The sequence below is a fragment of the Entelurus aequoreus genome, linkage group LG09 (assembly GCF_033978785.1).
Source record: "Entelurus aequoreus isolate RoL-2023_Sb linkage group LG09, RoL_Eaeq_v1.1, whole genome shotgun sequence".
In the NCBI taxonomy this organism is placed as follows: Eukaryota; Metazoa; Chordata; class Actinopteri; order Syngnathiformes; family Syngnathidae; genus Entelurus; species Entelurus aequoreus.
In genome coordinates, this window is record NC_084739.1 from 34405292 (window position 1) to 34423460 (window position 18169).

The 18169-nt window shown below is 38.8% G+C and overlaps 2 protein-coding genes across 3 annotated transcripts in view; one reads left to right on the top strand and one right to left on the bottom strand.

Moving 5' to 3' along the window:
• LOC133657376 (V-type immunoglobulin domain-containing suppressor of T-cell activation-like) overlaps positions 1 to 16821 on the bottom strand; it is a 34563-nt gene extending 17742 nt beyond the window's left edge. The window contains exon 1 of one of the 2 annotated variants that reach the window (XM_062058642.1): positions 16592 to 16821. In XM_062058642.1, coding sequence (XP_061914626.1) covers positions 16592 to 16676 — 85 coding nt within the window. In that variant the 5' untranslated portion in view covers positions 16677 to 16821. The remainder of the gene's footprint in view (positions 1 to 16591) is intronic. The other variant, XM_062058641.1, reaches the window with a different exon arrangement.
• The window catches only part of LOC133657369 (cadherin-23-like), a 122009-nt gene that overhangs the window by 26583 nt on the left and 77257 nt on the right, over positions 1 to 18169 (top strand). The gene's annotated exons all lie outside the window — the stretch shown is intronic.

An 18169-nucleotide genomic window follows, 5' to 3' on the forward strand; every position in this document is an offset into this window, starting at 1 on the left:
AGGTTTAGATTCAACATTTATATTTAGACTCAAGATTTAGATGTATTATTTATATAATGTATTATTTATATAATTTAATAATTAATTAAGATTTAATTGTAAAATTTTTGTTTAGATTTCATGTTTAGATTCGATTTTTAATCATATTCAAGATATAGATTTAGATGTAACATTAAGAGCAGGGCTGTTCAACTACATAATAGAGAGGGCTCCAGTTTCACATCGAAATGTGACTATGTTTCGTCAAAAAGTGCCTCTGCAGGTTATATTTCTTTGAGACTGCGTTTACCTAATTGCAAACTAAACACATCGGCTTCTACACTGCACTGTCAATAATTTCATTAATCTGCCCCCTGCCGATTTCAACACAAAACAAACTACATATCTTTATAAACAAACTTACAAATGTTTGACCAATTTTGGTGATGAGGTTACACGCTGGGATTTCTACCATTGTTGCTGCTTGTCTGGATCAATGTGTCTGTCGCTTAAAAGGTCCACCAGGAAAAAAATATTTGAGCATTTGCTCGGGGCAAAACATTCATAGTTATTGTCCAGTCGTTGTCAAAAGTTTGATTTTTGCAATTGATTTGGATTTTTTTCCAGGGTTGAATGAGTAGTCTTCCTCTACTCACCCCACTGCTGCTTCACGGTGACACGTATGCCTCGTTGTTGACCCCTCGTTGTGGCGGGAGTACTGCATACATGCTCAACCCTAGTTCTAATGGTTTCATCAAGCCTACTTGGGTGATGTTCGGCGGTTCAAATGTGGGCCGCCAGTTGAATAGGCCTGATTTAGAGTCAACATTTAATTTAAACTTAAACGTGACGAAAATTAGCTAAATGTGACAAAAGTGAGCTAAATGTGAAAAATATATGTGCTGGAAAAGTGTGACTGTACTTCTACACTTGGCACCCCATTAACAAATGCATGGCACTACAGAAAATACAATGAATGGATTGCTGAAATCTAAATGAAAACCAATCTTTAAAGTATCTAACACTTTAGTGTGCCATAAATTTGAATTTCTAAAAGTCGAAATTATCAAATGTGTCTTGTGTATAGAGTCAAGAATTTAGCATGTCCATAAATCAGACCTGGTTTCCTGTACATTAGAGTCCTTGCAAAAATGACTGATCCACAAGTCAAATAATGATGCCAAACGCACACCAGCAGAGGAAGAGGAAGATGTCAATCCTGTGGCTATTTATTAAATAAACAGAACAATTTAGGCGAGTTTGAAAAAGTGAGAGGAGCAAGTACTGTAGCCCCAATGCTTATTAAGATGAAGCGGGTTATACTGCCACCCAATGTTGCAGAGGTAAATGGGTTATAAATGGGTTATACTTGTATAGTGCTTTGACACTATTTCCACATTCACCCATTCACACACACGTTCATACACTGATGGCGGGAGCTGCCATGCAAGGTCTAACCACGACCCATCAGGAGCAAGGGTGAAGTGTCTTGCCCAAGGATACAACAGATGTGACAAGGATGGCGGAAGTCGGGGATCGAACGAGAAACCCTCAAGTTGCTGGCACAGCCGCTCTACTGTCCCCAAAAGAGATGAAAATACAGTAGTTATAACCCCTCACCAGCGTATTAAACTAGGAATAGGCGAGACGTGTGGTGAAAAGGAATAGCTGAACCATGACTGTAGGTCAACAAATGTGTGACTCAAACCCCGTCAGCAGTACGAAGGCTTTGAAAGCTCTGGGAAAGACTGTGTTGGGGTTTGGCCTAGAAGTAAGAGTCAACAATTCAAAGACAGCGGTTTTAAGCGCATAGCTCGAACAGACGCTGACTGCAATCATTTAGTTTGTCCTCACACCAGATATAAGTTGGGCGGGCCTGCACGAGAATGACTTGCTATTTGCCTTGTGGCATGTGAGGTTCTTACAAAACATTTGGCAGGGCTTCTTGTTAGTTATTGGCGGTGTTGACCAGACAAAAACTGCCAAGTTGATATTCTAAAAAGCAAGCATTTCCTGCCCGCCAGTTGTGTTCAGTGTGGACTGTGAATCAATATGTGGGTATAGTAACGGTAAGTCTCAAGAAAAGTAATTTTGCCTCATTGCAACTGCTCTTAAGTCTTTAAAACAAGGCTGTGTGTGCGTGCGTGTCCAAACACTGGGCTATTTTTAAATAAAATAAACCTTGGATGGGATTGGATTCTGGTCTCCCCAACAACCACCACTGACCACTGCAGCGTGCGTTTGCTACGCTGCAGTGGTCAGTAAAAAATCTGGTAAACAAATAAAATAATGAGTGCTGAGATTTTCATGCTCCGATAGTATGTACAGTCCCGGAAACCAAATTCACTATGAGATGTTGCCTTGCAGCAACTGTTGTCACCACATCCTGTTCTTCACTGCAGCACACCAGCTAAACATTGTACTACAAAGGGTACAAAGCCCGCAGAGCAACGATAACGCCTGAAGAATTCCAGAAAACTACAATGTTTGAAAATTTGGGGATGAGACCTAAAAACTATATTGTGATATATATTCAGCCTCCTGCGATAACAATATGCACCGTGATATATTATTAACGATAAAAGAACCATTTTAAAAGGAGTTACAAAGCCTCCTAATTTGGCTGTTGACATACGCAGTAACATATGTCATTTCCGGTTGTATTTTTTTCTCAAAACTATTATTAATATACTTGATAATTTATTGTTAATAATTGATTACTTTCTGCTGTAGCACAGTTTTATCTACACTCCTATTCAAATGTAATAGGCATTTATTGTTATGATGTTTGGCTACTTTACATTAGTTCAACAACAGCAAATGTGTGTATTGATCCAATACCAAGTAGTTACCGGCACAGTATTGGTCATACTAATGCTGATACTGATACCTTACATTTTCAAGATCATTGAATGATTCCACTTTTGATCACAATTATAATCAAACAAAAACACAGGATGGCGGAGTAATGGCAGAGTTTTCCTACTATTGGCTTTGGTTTAAATCCCTTGGTTTTTGCCCTTAAGGCCCTACTTTGTCCAGGGTTCACCTGTCCCTGAGTTTGTGAACGATAAAAAAAATGTATGTATTTTTTTATGACAGGAAATATACTACCACTGTAGTATTGATCGTATACTGATACTATACTTGGTATCGTTACTATCAATATTTGTATCGATCCACCCACCTTTGTTTTCATTCAAGAGCTTGAGGTTAGCGGTTTGCATATCCCCCTACGTACAGCGTGTAGTGTAGCATGCTTAGCTATTCTTCATCCTCCAGGGATGATACTTGTAAGAAACAAAGTTTGTCACATGGAGGCGATGTTTACTGACTTAGGGGTGGCTTTGCACTGTGAAGGGACGTTAGCCGCTAGCGGGAATGCTACATTGCCTTGAAGACTCACTTGTTGGCTTGCCTCAGCTAAATTTGCAGGACACAGCGAGAATGAGTAATCAACATGTATTATCAAGATATAACAATACTAAATAAAAGCTTTATTGTCAGCCAAAATGATATAATTTGTATCACGTACCTTCTGTATAGCGCAACCTTTATTTCCATGTAGGAAAAGTACAACAAAAATGCATCTCAAACAAGGTCAAACTCAGTCAGCAGTAATCTCAACCTGATCTTGCCCAAAGTAATACTAATTTTCACAATGTGTTCTGCATGAAAATTGGTGTATATACAGTTCCTCCTATATTCAAACTTATTCGACACTCATTGTGAAATATTCTTAAAAATCCTTAATTTATTGAATATACCTGCTTAGTGGCCTTGTGGTTAGAGTGCCTGCCCTGAAATCGGTAGGTTGTGAGTTCAAACCCCAGCCGAGTCATACCAAAGACTATAAAAAGGGGACCCATTACCTCCCTGCTTGGCACTCAGCATCAAGGGTTGGAATTGGGGGTTAAATCACCAATATGATTCCGAGCGCGGCCACCGCTGCTACTCACTGCTCCCCTCACCTCCCAGGGGGTGGAACAAGGGGATGGGTCAAACGCAGAGAGTCATTTCACCAAACCTAATGTGTGTGTGACTATCAGTGGTACTTTAACTTTTAATATGTTTGAGTGCAACTGTTCACTGTACCATGCAAAAGAGTTGTTATAGCAGTACTATAATAACCATTTATAACTAAAATATAAGACATACTGTACCCCAAGGCCAAAGTGTCAGCAAAGGTGGGGAAGAAAGTTACAGAGTGGTGTATTTGTTTGATCTCTTTGTCAGTTAGCAATATTAGTATTTTCTGGTTAATTGAGAATAAGGAACATAGGGGCTGTGCCATTAAGACTATGCTGGGTGGGCCGTTACATAAATGACAATATTACTGAAACTATGGAAATAAATTACTGTATGTGCCCAAAAATGTCAAAAGAGCATGATGATGCATGGGCAGGTCATTTAACAGACACTGCGGGAGAGAAAAAGTGAGCAAAAAACATAAGTAAAACAAATGTTCACAAATACAAAATTAACTTTCTTCTGTCACTTCTTTTTGTGTGTTTTTATTTGGCCTTCATTTTTGAGTCTCCAAAAGTGTTAAATAACCCAAGAAAAAGTCACTAGATACACTATATTGCCAAAAGTATTTGGCCACCTGCCTTGACTCACATATGAACATGAAGTGCCATCCCATTCCTAACTCATGGGGTTCAATATGATGTCAGTTCACCTTTTGCATCTATTACAGCTTCAACTCTTCTGGGAAGGCTGTCCACAAGGTTGCGAAGTGTGTTTATAGGAATTTTCAACCATTCTTCCAAAAGCGCATTGGTGAGGTCACACACTGATGTTGTTCGAGAAGGCCTGGCTCTCAGTCTCCGTTCTAATTCATCCCAAAGGTGTTCTATCGGGTTCAGGTCAGGACTCTGTGCAGGCCAGTCAAGGTCATCCACACCTGACTCTGTCATCCATGTCTTTATGCACTGGTGCACAGTCATGTTGGAAGAGGAAGGGGCCCGCTCCAAACCGTTCCCACAAGGTTGGGAGCATGGAATTGTCCAAAATGTTTTGGTATCGAGAGGAGCCAGATGAAGCGGTTCGGGCATCTGGTCAGGATGCCACCCGAACGCCTCCCTAGGGAGGTGTTTAGGGCATGTCCGACCGGTAGGAGGCCACGGGGAAGACCCAGGACACGTTGGGAAGACTATGTCTCCCAGCTGGCCTGGGAACGCCTCGGGATCCCCCGGGAGGAGCTGGACGAAGTGGCTGGGGAGAGGGAAGCCGACAGTTGACTTTGGAATATTTAGGAGTGAGGACATTTCTCGACTGGATTTGTTGCACAGGAGGCATCCTATGACAGTTCCACGCTGGAAATCACTGCGCACCTGAGAGCGGCCTATTCTTTCACAAATGTTTGTAGAAACAGTTTCCATGCCTAAGTGCTTAGTGATTAGTGATTAGGACACCTGATTCTGATCATTTGGATGGGTGGCCAAATACGTTTGGCAAAATAGTGTATGTCGCTATTCACTTTTTTGAAAAACAATCTAGTGGGGTGTGAATACACGCAACAAATAAGGATGTAAAAAATCTCACAATACGATATTGTCACAGTATTATTAAGGCCACAATACGATATTATTGTGGTATTGTCAACAAATTAAAAGGCTTAGTAAAAAAGCCTTTGGGTGTTAAATGAAGTGGCAGGAATGTTTTAAAGAGGATGTGTACTTTTTTTTTAATGTTGCCTATTGTTCACAATCTTTATCAAAGACATAGCGACAGATGTATTTTTTTAATCCATTCTGAATAATAAATAAATGTGATCAAAAGTCCGCTTACAATGGAGCTAATGGGAGCTGCCCTTAAAAAACATCCAAACACCTCCATTAAGGTTTTATATACACACTGTAAGTATATAATTAACTTACTAAGGAAGCACATTTAGAATAATATTTAATATTTACCTATTTTGATAATTTTAAGCATAAGCGGCGTGTTAGTTTCAAAAACACATCACAGCGTTCATTTTTTTTTTTTAACTACATCATTGATTACTGCTTACTGCAGACTTTATGAGCGCCAACAAACATAATAAAACATCACTTACTGTGCAATGTCTGCTGTCATTATGATGCCGACTGCTGGGATGTTCATATTTCCTATTTAGATGAAGAATGATTTATAATCCACGCGAAAAAAAGGGGGGTGGAACCAAGCGTCTTTTACGTGTCCACATGAACACGGAGAGTTTCAAAAACGCATATTTGGAGTTATAACGATCTCTATCTACACAAGTGTAGTTTCAAAACTGTCTGTCTACACACAAACACATACACCTGCTGTCATACACATGTTGTCCAATCAGAAGCCTGAAAAAAGCAGCAACAGCTGACTTGATGGCATTACACCACTATTATGTTTATTTTGATGTACTAGATGTACAAAGACATGTACATTATTTTTAAAACCAGCTTGCATGTACATAGAGCCCTGGGAACTTTTTTTTTTCTTTCCGTGTTTAAAGCGCGCATGCACGCCTGTGCTGCTGAAACCCAACACTCGTAGAATTATAACATGTTCAGCAACATGATGTTATATTACATGTGCTGTGAAGTGCACAATATTTCTAAAATCAGCACGCACTAACGAGCCAAGGAAACCCTTTTGCATGTTTAAGTGCCTATATAAAGTGCACGGTCGTTCGTGTGCCGCTGCAAAACTGTTGTGGATTTATAAAGCATTTAATTATCGATATAGTGATATAGTACATGTGCACTGAAGTGTGTATTGTCTTTAACATCAGTACACACTACAAGGAGGATGCTACATCATGATTTTTTTAGTTGCTTGGTCGCGCTCCATCTACAAAACTGGAAGCAACACACGTAAGTTACCTTCATGATTTGGCATTAAATAAGGACTAAAAACATAAGATAATGTTGCACCTTTCTTATGACACAAAGCAAAAAGTCTTGCTTGTCCAAGTTGTCCCATCAGGTGGCGGTTCGACAGCGATCGTATTCAAAACAGCTGACTGTAATTTAGCACTGGCGGGAGTGTCGCAAAGCCCATTTTTGATGTGTCTTTTTTAATAATGTTGATTGAAAATAGCAGCACGTTTACATTCAAACATACAGTAAGTCCACTTGAAGTGTGTTTGTTTAAAGGCAGTGCTGTTGTTGGGGCTTTGGAAATGACAGCGCAGCATAGTGATGTCATCACAGTACAAGTCCCGGTTTGAGCGGTGTACACACATACGCGAAGCGGAGAGTTTTGGAACTCGACACTTTGGCCAGCGTTTGCAAAAGTCTGCGTTTTTAAAGACAAAATATTTGTTTGTGTGTGGACAAGAGATAAACGCAGAGATATGTACTGTATGCGTTTATTAAGTAGCCGTGTTTGTGTGGGAATGGCCTAAATTGGCTGTCAAAGTGTAACAACTTGTCAGAATACATCCTTGTCCTTCTACTATCCAGGTGAGAGGCATGATTTATGATCTACAAAAAAGTTTGACGAGCAAGGAAACAAGGAAGCAGCTGATCACGATCATGTCAACATTGGCACAATGGTGACAATTCACTGGACAACATTGGTTAATATTCTAGTCACAAGATGTAAATCGAGTATTTTTGGTGCTTTTTGGATGTTTTTTTTATTGGGTTTTATGGGCGGAATAGAGGACATCCCATTATCTCCGCTGTAAGCAGACTTTTATGTTCCTGTTTTTTACAAGTTTAAATGCATTAAAAAAAAAACATTCGTCGTCATGTCTTTCATAATGATTGACTGATAAGCAAAATTCCAAAACAATGCATTCTAAATATTAAATAAATATAAATTAAAGTCCGCTTACAGCGGAGCCAATGGGAGGTTCTCTATATCGCCCATAAAATCCAACAAATATCCAACCAAAAAACGCCAACAATACTCCATTTACATTTTGTGATTTGAATATTAACCAAGTATTGGTGATACTGCTATTATAAGCGCTCACGCAGACAAACTATTTATAGCGGCGCCGTGATCACTACCGTGTGTGCCAATGTTGACATCGTTGAGTGGTCTGCAGCTTTCTCGCTTCCTTGCTCCCTGGAAGTTTATTGTTGATCATAAATCATGCCTCTCACCTGGACAGAGGAAGTTTGAGGTAGTAATCCAATAACTTTGTGTACTTTGACAGCCATTTAAGGCCTGAAAATGGAGAAAAAGACACGAAAAGACCCCCGCACCCCAACCCGTTTCTTTGTGAGGATTATGGTCATTCTTCATCTAAATGGGAATATATGAACATCCTAGCAGTCTGCATCCTAATGACAGCAGACATTGTACAGTAAATTATGTTGTATTATGTTTGTTGGGGCTTTTGAAGTCTGCAGTGAGTAACAATCAATGATGAAGAAAAAAAAGCAAATGTGATACGTTTTTTAAATTAATGCGCTGCGTATGCTTAAAATTTTAAAAATACATAAATATGAAATTTTAAAATAAATGTGCCCGTTACTACATTACATATGGTACATAAAACCTTAATGGAGTTATTAGGATGTTTTTTAAGGGCTTAAGAGGCGGAACTGCGCGGCTTCCCTAGGCTCCTTTGTAAGCAAACTTTTGATCACATTTATTTAATATTTAGAAACCAATTTTTTAACTAACATTCATCGTCATGTTACTCATAATAAGTGTGAACAATCGCCAAAATTCCTAAAAAAAAAAGTGAAATTCCCCTGTAAGGATAAACACACTTAATTGAACACAAACGTAATCTTACAAATTGGTGTTTGGCATCACTGGCTTTTTGGTTTCACATCAAGGATATTTTCCGGGTGACAGTTCATCAAGTAGCCTATTACTCGTATTCCTCGTTGTAGACGTTGCGGTGTGCAATATTTTTTTTTGCATGTCCATGCTTCCCCAAGGATTTATGCCAAAAGTAAATAACTGCATGTCTGCTCATTCTTCAGACCGACAAGAGACTCCAACATCATGTTTTCTCCTCTATCGTTTTTGTGTTCATCGTAAAACAAAAATCTGTCCATACTTCTGATTTAAACTTTGCAGGAAGTTCTCCGCTCTGCTCACCGGCACTGCGTAAGCGATTATGGGAGATGTATACTTCCCAGACCAGCCAATTTATTAGCGCCAGAAAAAAATTACATTGACAGGAGTACTCCCAAGTTCTTGTTTAATACCATCACATGCGGCATTATTGCTAGCATTTTAAAATCGATATACCGCAATATTTACGATACCGTTAGCGAAAAAGTCTCTAAGTTGGCAACACATGCTTTGACAGGTCAGATGCCCAAGACAAGACCTTTTGCCTGGGCCATGTCTAGCTTTTTCCTGACTTCCTTAAAATGCAACATAAATATGCATTGTATTGTTTAATATGATCTTTAAATATAGCATATAAATACCATATATTTAAAGAGTACAACAAATGCTTCTATGAGAATTACAGTATAGTGAATAGAACAGCAGATATGTTAGATGTGGGTGTGCTTAGATTTGAGGAGTGGACATCCTTCCTGAGTCGTAACGCTGCACAAACAAGACCACCCCCTTCCCGCCCCATGACTTCTTTGCTATTAACAACTAAATCACACAGGACTACAGCTGCTGCTTTTCATCTGGAGAACATGTCAAGCAGGTTGCATGTAAACCCACACCCTACTCAAATGGGCTAATGCAAGAGTTTTCCATCTGCTGTCAAAGAGAAGACATGCTGTTGTCCCGAGAGAGTGGCCTTAGCATACTTAATAATCTTTATCACGACTATCTAGTTGTGTAATGATTGCGGCTCAGCTTAAACATGATTACGGATGTAGAAGGAGTTTTTTGTCAGTCAGTAATATCTGTTGTTGGTTTAGACTGCGCATGTGTGTATGTAGCAAAATGTTTAAATGTGAATCTCAAGGTACATGGGGACAGTGACCTCTGCCCCGTTCATTGTGTGCAGGAGGTAATAGGAAGCCCATGGAAGGTGATTAAAGTGAATCTTGCCCCCGTGGCCGTTCCTGTCACTGTAGAGACACAATAGGTGGGGAAGACCTTGTCCACTCTTGTTTCACACCCACCCTGCCTTCCTCTTTGCCCCCCTTTGCCCTGCTTTCTTTAGCACACTATATTTTGCTCTAAAATGTAATTTACATTGAGGTATACAGTACTTTTGTGTTTATGGGGAGCTAAAACTGTGATGGCCAGCTACAGGTCATCAATTGAATTTAGAGGACAAAAATAGAAAAATTCCTAATAGTCTAATATTGATTTTTAAAATGTTAGGTATCAGTATCAGCATCGGTATGATCAATACTGTCTGGAATTGGATCGATACCCAAATTTGTAGAATCGCCCAAAAATAATAGTAGGAAAACAGCAGAAGTAGAAGTTCTTAGTACATTTTAAAATAATTTTATATAGAACCATGAGAGTAACCAGCGATGAAGAGAAAATTAGCAAGTAAATTAATAATAGTTTCGAGAAAATAATACAACTGGAAAGGATGCAATATTACCGCCCAAGGATGTAACAATAAACAGTATTAATGGTAACTGCGGTAAAAACCCCAACGGTTAATAATATCGTTTTAAATTAAAATTATTGAAAAACCGTGATTGATAACTGCACTTTGATTAATTCATGTATTGACTGACGTGAGCTGCTTTGCTTGAATGTTAACATGAAAACAAGACACATTAATGTCTTTCCCCATGAAGAAACAACATACCCCAGTATAAACATATACAGTATAAACACAATGCTGTTTGAGCGGATAAGCTATTCAATTGCGCACACTGAGCCTACAAGCTGTGCTCTCTTAGAACAGAGTGATTGTTCTCTACAAGACGGAGGTGCAAGAAATAATAAATAAAAGTAAAATATTTTATTTGTTACGCACTTTTCATTTAAATACATCTTAAGATCTGTAAAGCCAATATTTAAAACAATAAAAGCTTACTCATTAAAACAGATAAAATACTAAAACTAAAAACATCATCAGTGAAGCATAACAAACACAAAAAATGCAAAATACTAGGTTTTCTAAAAGTGTGTATTTATTTTAGTTGAAAAAAATAAAGATTTCAGTCTGTACTTTTTGAGCACATAAACAATGCTGCGATACTATTGATAACCGTAGTAATTTAAATCACGATAACTGTAATATGAATTTTTTTATATCGTTACAGTAACAAAATTGGTAGCCTTTCATGTAACCAGTTTTGAAATGGATATGTTATCATTTACATACCAAATAACATATCGTAACATATTATTGTTATCCCAGGAGGCTGCAATATAAGTTGCGATATAGATTTTAGGCCATATCGCCCATCCCTAATTTCTAACTTCATTCATAGGTGTGGTTGGGTGTTGTTTCCCCCAGTACCAGTCATACTGGTCGTTAGCTAGATTAGGCCTTTCTGTCAGTTTGAATCTCTTTTTTTTTTTACTTGTATCCATCAGACATCTGTGTTTTTCCTCTATTGTAAACCTAGTTTCCTCTGCTAGTCTCTGTTCTCAGGATACTGATAGTCCCTCAGGGTGCAGAAACAGTCCCTCTTTTGTTATTTGCCTGAATACCACCTGTTTAGGACACATTGCTTCTGACAGCTTTCTTTCTTACAACAAGGCTTCTCCTCTTAGGGATGCAACGGCACTCAGTAAAACCGTCTGCTGTGCACGGAACAATACGCCTTATGGGCCACTAGGCCTCGACCGATATTCGATAAGTCAATTAACTGACGATAAATAAAAATTAAAGTCGGTAAATCGCCATGTTCATACTTCAAGAACATTCACGCTTGTTGGCGCTTTTAGCAGCTACGCGCGTTTGTACCATAGCGGAATGAAAAGAAGGGGGTGAATCTTGTCCTCATTAAGTGTCTTTGACTCCTTCTGCAGCGACGCGGGGCCGCTGGCCTGCTAGCATTACACAGTGCAACTAGTTAGCATGTAGCAGCTAACATGGACAAAATGATCACAAAACCAAATGCAACCGCATCAATGTGGGAATATTTCAGATTAAACCTTTGTAACAAGATGAGCATTATCAACACCGAGAAGCCAGCTTGCCAATTCTGCGCGAGTACCACAATGCCCACTTGGAACACAACCACTTAACAGTCCACACTCACTTCGCGTTTGGTAAACAAGTCAAGTCAGAGTTGTAAACAAAACAGTACAAAATAGTGTGTGCTCACAAAAAGTTTGGTTAAATACACTGAACAAAAAATATATTTAGTTTTTGCTCCTATTTTTCATACGTTGACCTGAAGAACTAAAACTTTTACTATAGACACTCTCTTGTCACCCCTTGCAAAGAATCAACCGCAAGACAACAAGCGCAACCAAACTTGATGGATTGATTTATTTATTGTAAATAAAGTAATGCAGACAGTTTTAAAATTTGGCTGACTGCAGTGAGCCTCCTCACCGAGAGATCAGATTAGCTCCTTTATTACTCGGGCACTTACAGTCCAGTTTTTAATAAATGTGATGGGAATTAATTTACCGTAATTTCCGGACTATAAGCCGCTACTTTTCCCCCTCGTTCTGGTCCCTGCGGCTTATACAAGGGTGCGGCTTATTTACGGCCGGTTCTTCTCCGACACCGACGAAGAGGATTTCGGTGGTTTTAGTACGCAGGAGGAAGACGATGACACAATGATTAAAGACTGACTTTTCATATACCGGTAGGCTGGTTATTTTGATAACGTACAGGCGAGCACTTTGTATTACTTTGCACCGTTGTATTATTTGTACTCTGCACGAATGCTGTTCGCCATGTCAAAGATGTGAAAGTTTGATTGAATGATTGAAAGATTTATTGTTAACAAATGGGACGCTTTGCGTTCCCAAACAGTCATCTCTGTCCCGACAATCCCCTCCGTGGTAGCAGGAACCCCTATATACTACGGTAATTACACATCAAAACCCTGCGGCTTATAGTCGGGTGCGGCTTATATATGGAGCAATCTGTATTTCCCCCTAAATTTAGCTGGTGCGGCTTATAGTCAGGTGCGGCTTATAGTCCGGAAATTACGGTAACTGTTTGTTATTCCTAATGACTTGTTTTTTTTAAGATACAATTGATAAACGCTTATTTCGTGAAACGAAAATAAACGTAAAACTGCGTCACTACACATAAATTAAAGATGCATCAATAATCGATTTTTTTTTTTTTTTTTTAATCGTAGCTTTTGAATCGTAATCGAATCGTGAGGTGACCAAAGATTCCCACCTCTAGCTGTTAGCGTGTCACTCCCACTAATTGCTGATCCTTATAGCATGCACAAAAATACTCTACAGCCACTTCTTTTTTTTGACTTTGTGGATAAAGGTTTTTGTTCCTAAGATGATCATTGAACTTGTTTTTTGTGTTGGCACACACTGACTGTAGAATGCAGGTACAGACCGCAAAGTGGGTTACCTGTACCATTGCACCCCTAGTCTCTATCCACCATTATTTCTGCTTAACCCTCCATTTTTTATTTCATCTTCTCTTTCAACACAAGTGACCAACTGGTAGATCTGGTGTCCTTTGACTATACTATGCATTTGCTCAATGATTCCCCCCACACACCCTTGTTCACACCTCCTATAAATGCAAATGTGTTTGAGACCATTAGAGTTAATGAAACCAGCAGGAGGAACCTTGAATATCCCTTCAACACACACAGTTTCAGTTGAAGCCTCTAGAAAAACAAAAACATTCGATTGCACCCCGAAAATCTTCTTGAAATGTTGAGGTTGGTTGTGAGCCAGCCAATGCGATGATCTTTGAGATTAAAAGGTTTTTTTGGAATAAAAAAAACTATTTTCCTCTCCTGCAACCAAGGTTGTGCAATCACCGCTTTGTAAGCATTTTACAAAATCATTGCAACACCATTTTGTATTTTAAGCTGCAACTATGTGACATACACACCATTTTGAAACAGAAGGATGTTTTCTATGTCTTACTAGTACGAGGGTCGTTGACTGCTTCTTCTTTCTGGTGTTGAATAGTAGATTGTTGTTGTTGTTGTTGAGGCAGTCAAGGTTCAATCATTTGTGGTCAATGTTTTATCCTTGACACTAAAAAAAATAAGCAGAGCATTGGCCATTACCGTTGACTGTGTTCTTACAGGACTTATACTCAGTGTGGTGTCACTTACTAAAATGACAAATCACTCAAGACCTTTTAAAATATAATCCCCGAAAAGGACAACAGAAGGTTGTCTATCGACTTCTTGCTACCCTCATCCTCTTGCAGAGGAGAAAAACTCCCTGAGGCCACTTCCTGTTGACGAGACTGACCCAGGAAACCATTTTCAATCACTGCACCCTAATATTGACGTATTCATTTAGTACAGCGGATCAATGTGTGACATGCGCTGTGCCAAACAAGAGAGGGGGAGCTAATAAGATTAAGGTTGCAAGTTGCATTATGTGTGAAGATCATGTAGCATTTTTTGACTGTCATTGTACTGCATAGGGAGGAAAATGTTTATCAAGACAGTGAGGCTCTGATTAATGGCCTGTTTATCTCAAGTTGTGGTTTGTGGAGGAAAAAGCCCATTATTGACAGTGGCACAAACAGCTGGCTTCATCATGGGCCAAAGGAAGGAAACATGGAGAACAAAGACATAACAAGAAGGAGGGGGGGCCACTCTCTTGAGAACCTTTAAATACTAAATTATCCTGAACAGTTTCAACAAGCTACATACAAAAGTACCATTCAACCGTATTTAAATAGTACCCTTAGGTTTACGTAAATGTCCCAATGCTGTAAGCACTAACTGGTCAGTGAGAGGCGTCTGCACCCTGCGCCTGAAGGCAACAGCTGTCTCTCCTCTCATCAACACTATCAATCGCCCAAACTTGCAATGACAAAGTCTTTGACAGAGACACACATTTCATTACAGGTTTTAGGCAAACACAATGACAAGTCAATTCAGTCAACAAGCAGATTACTGTCCACATGTGTTTTGTCCTTTTATGTTTTTGATGTATCCGTCTTGTTTTCATGTGATTTTACCCTTTTGGTTCGGGACTGCGCAACAAGGGGTGGAACATTTTTGACTTTTGAGCTGCTTTTTGGTGCTTATTTGTGAACTTTTGGCCATGGCCATGTTTGCCCTAGAGACCAGATGCTGGCTCTATGCCCCAATGGAGTCCACGTGGAGAGACCGGAGGAAAGCGGAGAAATAGACAGGGCTGCGGAGCTTGCATTGAGTGTCGGGCTGGACAAGCTTCTCAAAGCTTGAATGAATCGGACACTTGGGTCTCCCGAGACGGGTTCTCTCCAATCAGCGCGGACCGGACATTGGCCAGGGTCTACTGGGCAGCCTAGAAGGAATCGGCTCTCTTGGTTTCTTTGTTGGGTCTGTTTCTGTCTTTGGCAGACGATGCCATGGAGCGCTGCAGAGGCCACAGCGGTGTATGTGGGTGTTAGGATAGGGTTTTTGTTTTATTTGTCTATGTTTGGTGGAATCATATGTGTGCAATATGTATTATTTTTTTGCTCCTTTTGTTTTTTTGTTGTGTTTTACTTTGTAACTGGATGTAGAAATGGTTCAGCTGAAATGGCTGCTGGTTGCATCAGCTCTATGGTCTTTTTAATGTGTTTTATTTCCTTTGTGTTCTTTGATTACTTTTTGTATCTGCACTGTAACCACATACATTCCCCACTGTGGGATGAATACAATCCATCCTATTCTATCTACACTATCACCAGTTATCCATTCATGTGTTCTTCTGTTCATTTTGAGTCTTACAAAAAGCATGCTCTAAGTTGTAGAGCTTTAGGTTGTGTTTTATTCCATTTGAAGATAATTTGAAGAAGATTTTTCGCCACACTAATTCATTCAATTTATCCACATGTCTTTACCTGTAATCGTTCTGCTTACTTTGACTTATTTCCATCCATCCATTTTCTACCGCTTATTCCCGAAGGTTGATATAAAGTCATAAAAAAAAGGTTTTATGTATTTTCTGTCAAAGACAACCTTGTTTTTTTTAAAGTAAAACTGAAATATGCGGTATTTAGTAATTAGGGCCCTAAAAGATCAATAATGCAGGACACCATTGATTTTAATTATTTAATATTTTTGACATATTTAAATCCCACTAAATATATTTGGGATCCAAAAGGTCCTCCACTCATGAAGTGATACATTTTTATTAGTTTTTTTTTACTTTCAACACTTAAGTTACAAGATCAACTTCAGATTTATCTGTCGATTTTACATTTGAACTATTATTTTGTTTGTTTTTATGCTCTTTTGTCGAAGAAAACATTGATGTATTTATATGGCAACCACACAATATATGCAATATTTTCCACATAAAACATTTTAAACAGCCTGCATGCAGCTTTGTGTCAACATTGCAACTTTTTCTAGTTAGATTTCACCTCATTCCACTTTTTTTAATGTTTATTTTTATTTTTGCAATAGCATTACCAGAATGTGTGGCGGGCCGGTAAACAATTAGCTGCGGGCCGCAAATGGCCCCAGGGCCGCACTTTGGACACTCCTGATCTAATGAGATCAATACTGCATGGAATTATTCATGTTTAAAAAAAAAAAAAAAGTGTTCGACTCTCTATTTGAATGGTAAAAGTTTAGCGATTGATGAAGGTCAAAGTGTCAACAAGCCCGCACAGACGATCACTCACCTCCACTTGTGGCCAGTACGAGCCAACACAAGCACGACACGCATGTCTTTCCACGCAATCCTCTGTCAAACGGTTTGGAATCCATGCTCGTATATGACTATTCTGGACGTGAACTCGACGAGGAGCTCGCCTTCGACTTGAAGTTCCCCTTTCCTAATTAGCATAAGATGATAGTTCCTCGTCGCTACGGCTGCGCGTGGAGCGTCTGAGTTTGAAAAGTTTGGAGACGCGCAAGTCACGTGATACAGCGCTTTCATTGGCTCCGCCTCTTTTCAGGAAACGCCCACTCCCACCAATGAGGCGCATCAAAAACAACAGACTGGACGTTGAAACCCACACAGCATTGTTGCGTAGTATAACAGTTTGGTATATAATCAATTTAGTTGCATTTATTGTTGGAATTCAACCTGTTATAAGGGCACATCTTGTACTTTATGGGTATTGACCTCACAAGGTCTACACGCAGGGGTGTCCAAAGCGCGGCCCGGGGGCCATTTGCGGCCCGCAGCTAATTGATTACCGGCCCGCCACACATTCTGGAAATGATATTGCAAAAATGTAAAAAAACATTAAAAAAAAGTGGAATGAGGTGAAATCTAACTAGAAAAAGTTGCAATGTTGACACAAAGCTGCCATGCAGGCTTTTTTTTTCTTTTGTCTCTTTATTTTTCTTTTTTTGCCATTGCTCAAAAAAAAAAAAAAAATCTATGTTATAATTAATTATTGACCTATTCAAGGCTCCAATTATTTCAAATATTTCACTTTAAAATGTTTTATGTAGGAAATATTGCATATATTGTGTGGTTGCCATACAAAAACATCAACATTTTATTTGACCAAAGAGCATAAAACAAAGAAAATAATAGTTCAAACGTAAAATGGACAGATATATCTGAAGTTGAGCTCGTAACTTAAGTGTTGAAAGTAAAAAAAAACTAATAAAAATGTATGACTTTCTGAGTGGGGCACCTTTTGGATCCCAAATATATTTAATGGGATTTGATTTATCTTTTCACTGTGATTACTCAAAAATAATAATGAATTAAAATCAATGGTGTCCTGCATTATTGATCTTTTTAAGGCTCTAATTACTTCACATCAAACATTGCTTTCTGAATGTTTTGGGCAGTGATGGAAATACTGCATATTTCAGTTTTATTATAAAAAACTAAGTTGTCTTTGACATAAAAGGCTTAAAAACGTTTTGTTTTTTTAAACTTTATATCAACCTGAAGTTGATATACTGTAGAGATTTACTGTAAGTGTTAAATAAATAAATAAATAATAATTTGACTTGTTTTTAACATTTTAATGACTTAGACCCTTTATGGTCCGGGCCCGGGAGCCCTAAAGGTAAAAAACAAACAAAATCCATATATTTTGTTATGGTTTGAAAATGAAAAATATCAAAATGGCCCCCGCATGCTTTAATTTTTCCATGTGCGGCCCTCAGTGGAAAAAGTTTGGACACCCCTGGTCTACAGTATTTATGTATTTTATTTATTTGACAGGGACAGTACAATTAAACATTGCTACCCACAGTAACCGATGTCAAAGTACATTAGACTTCTAGCCACA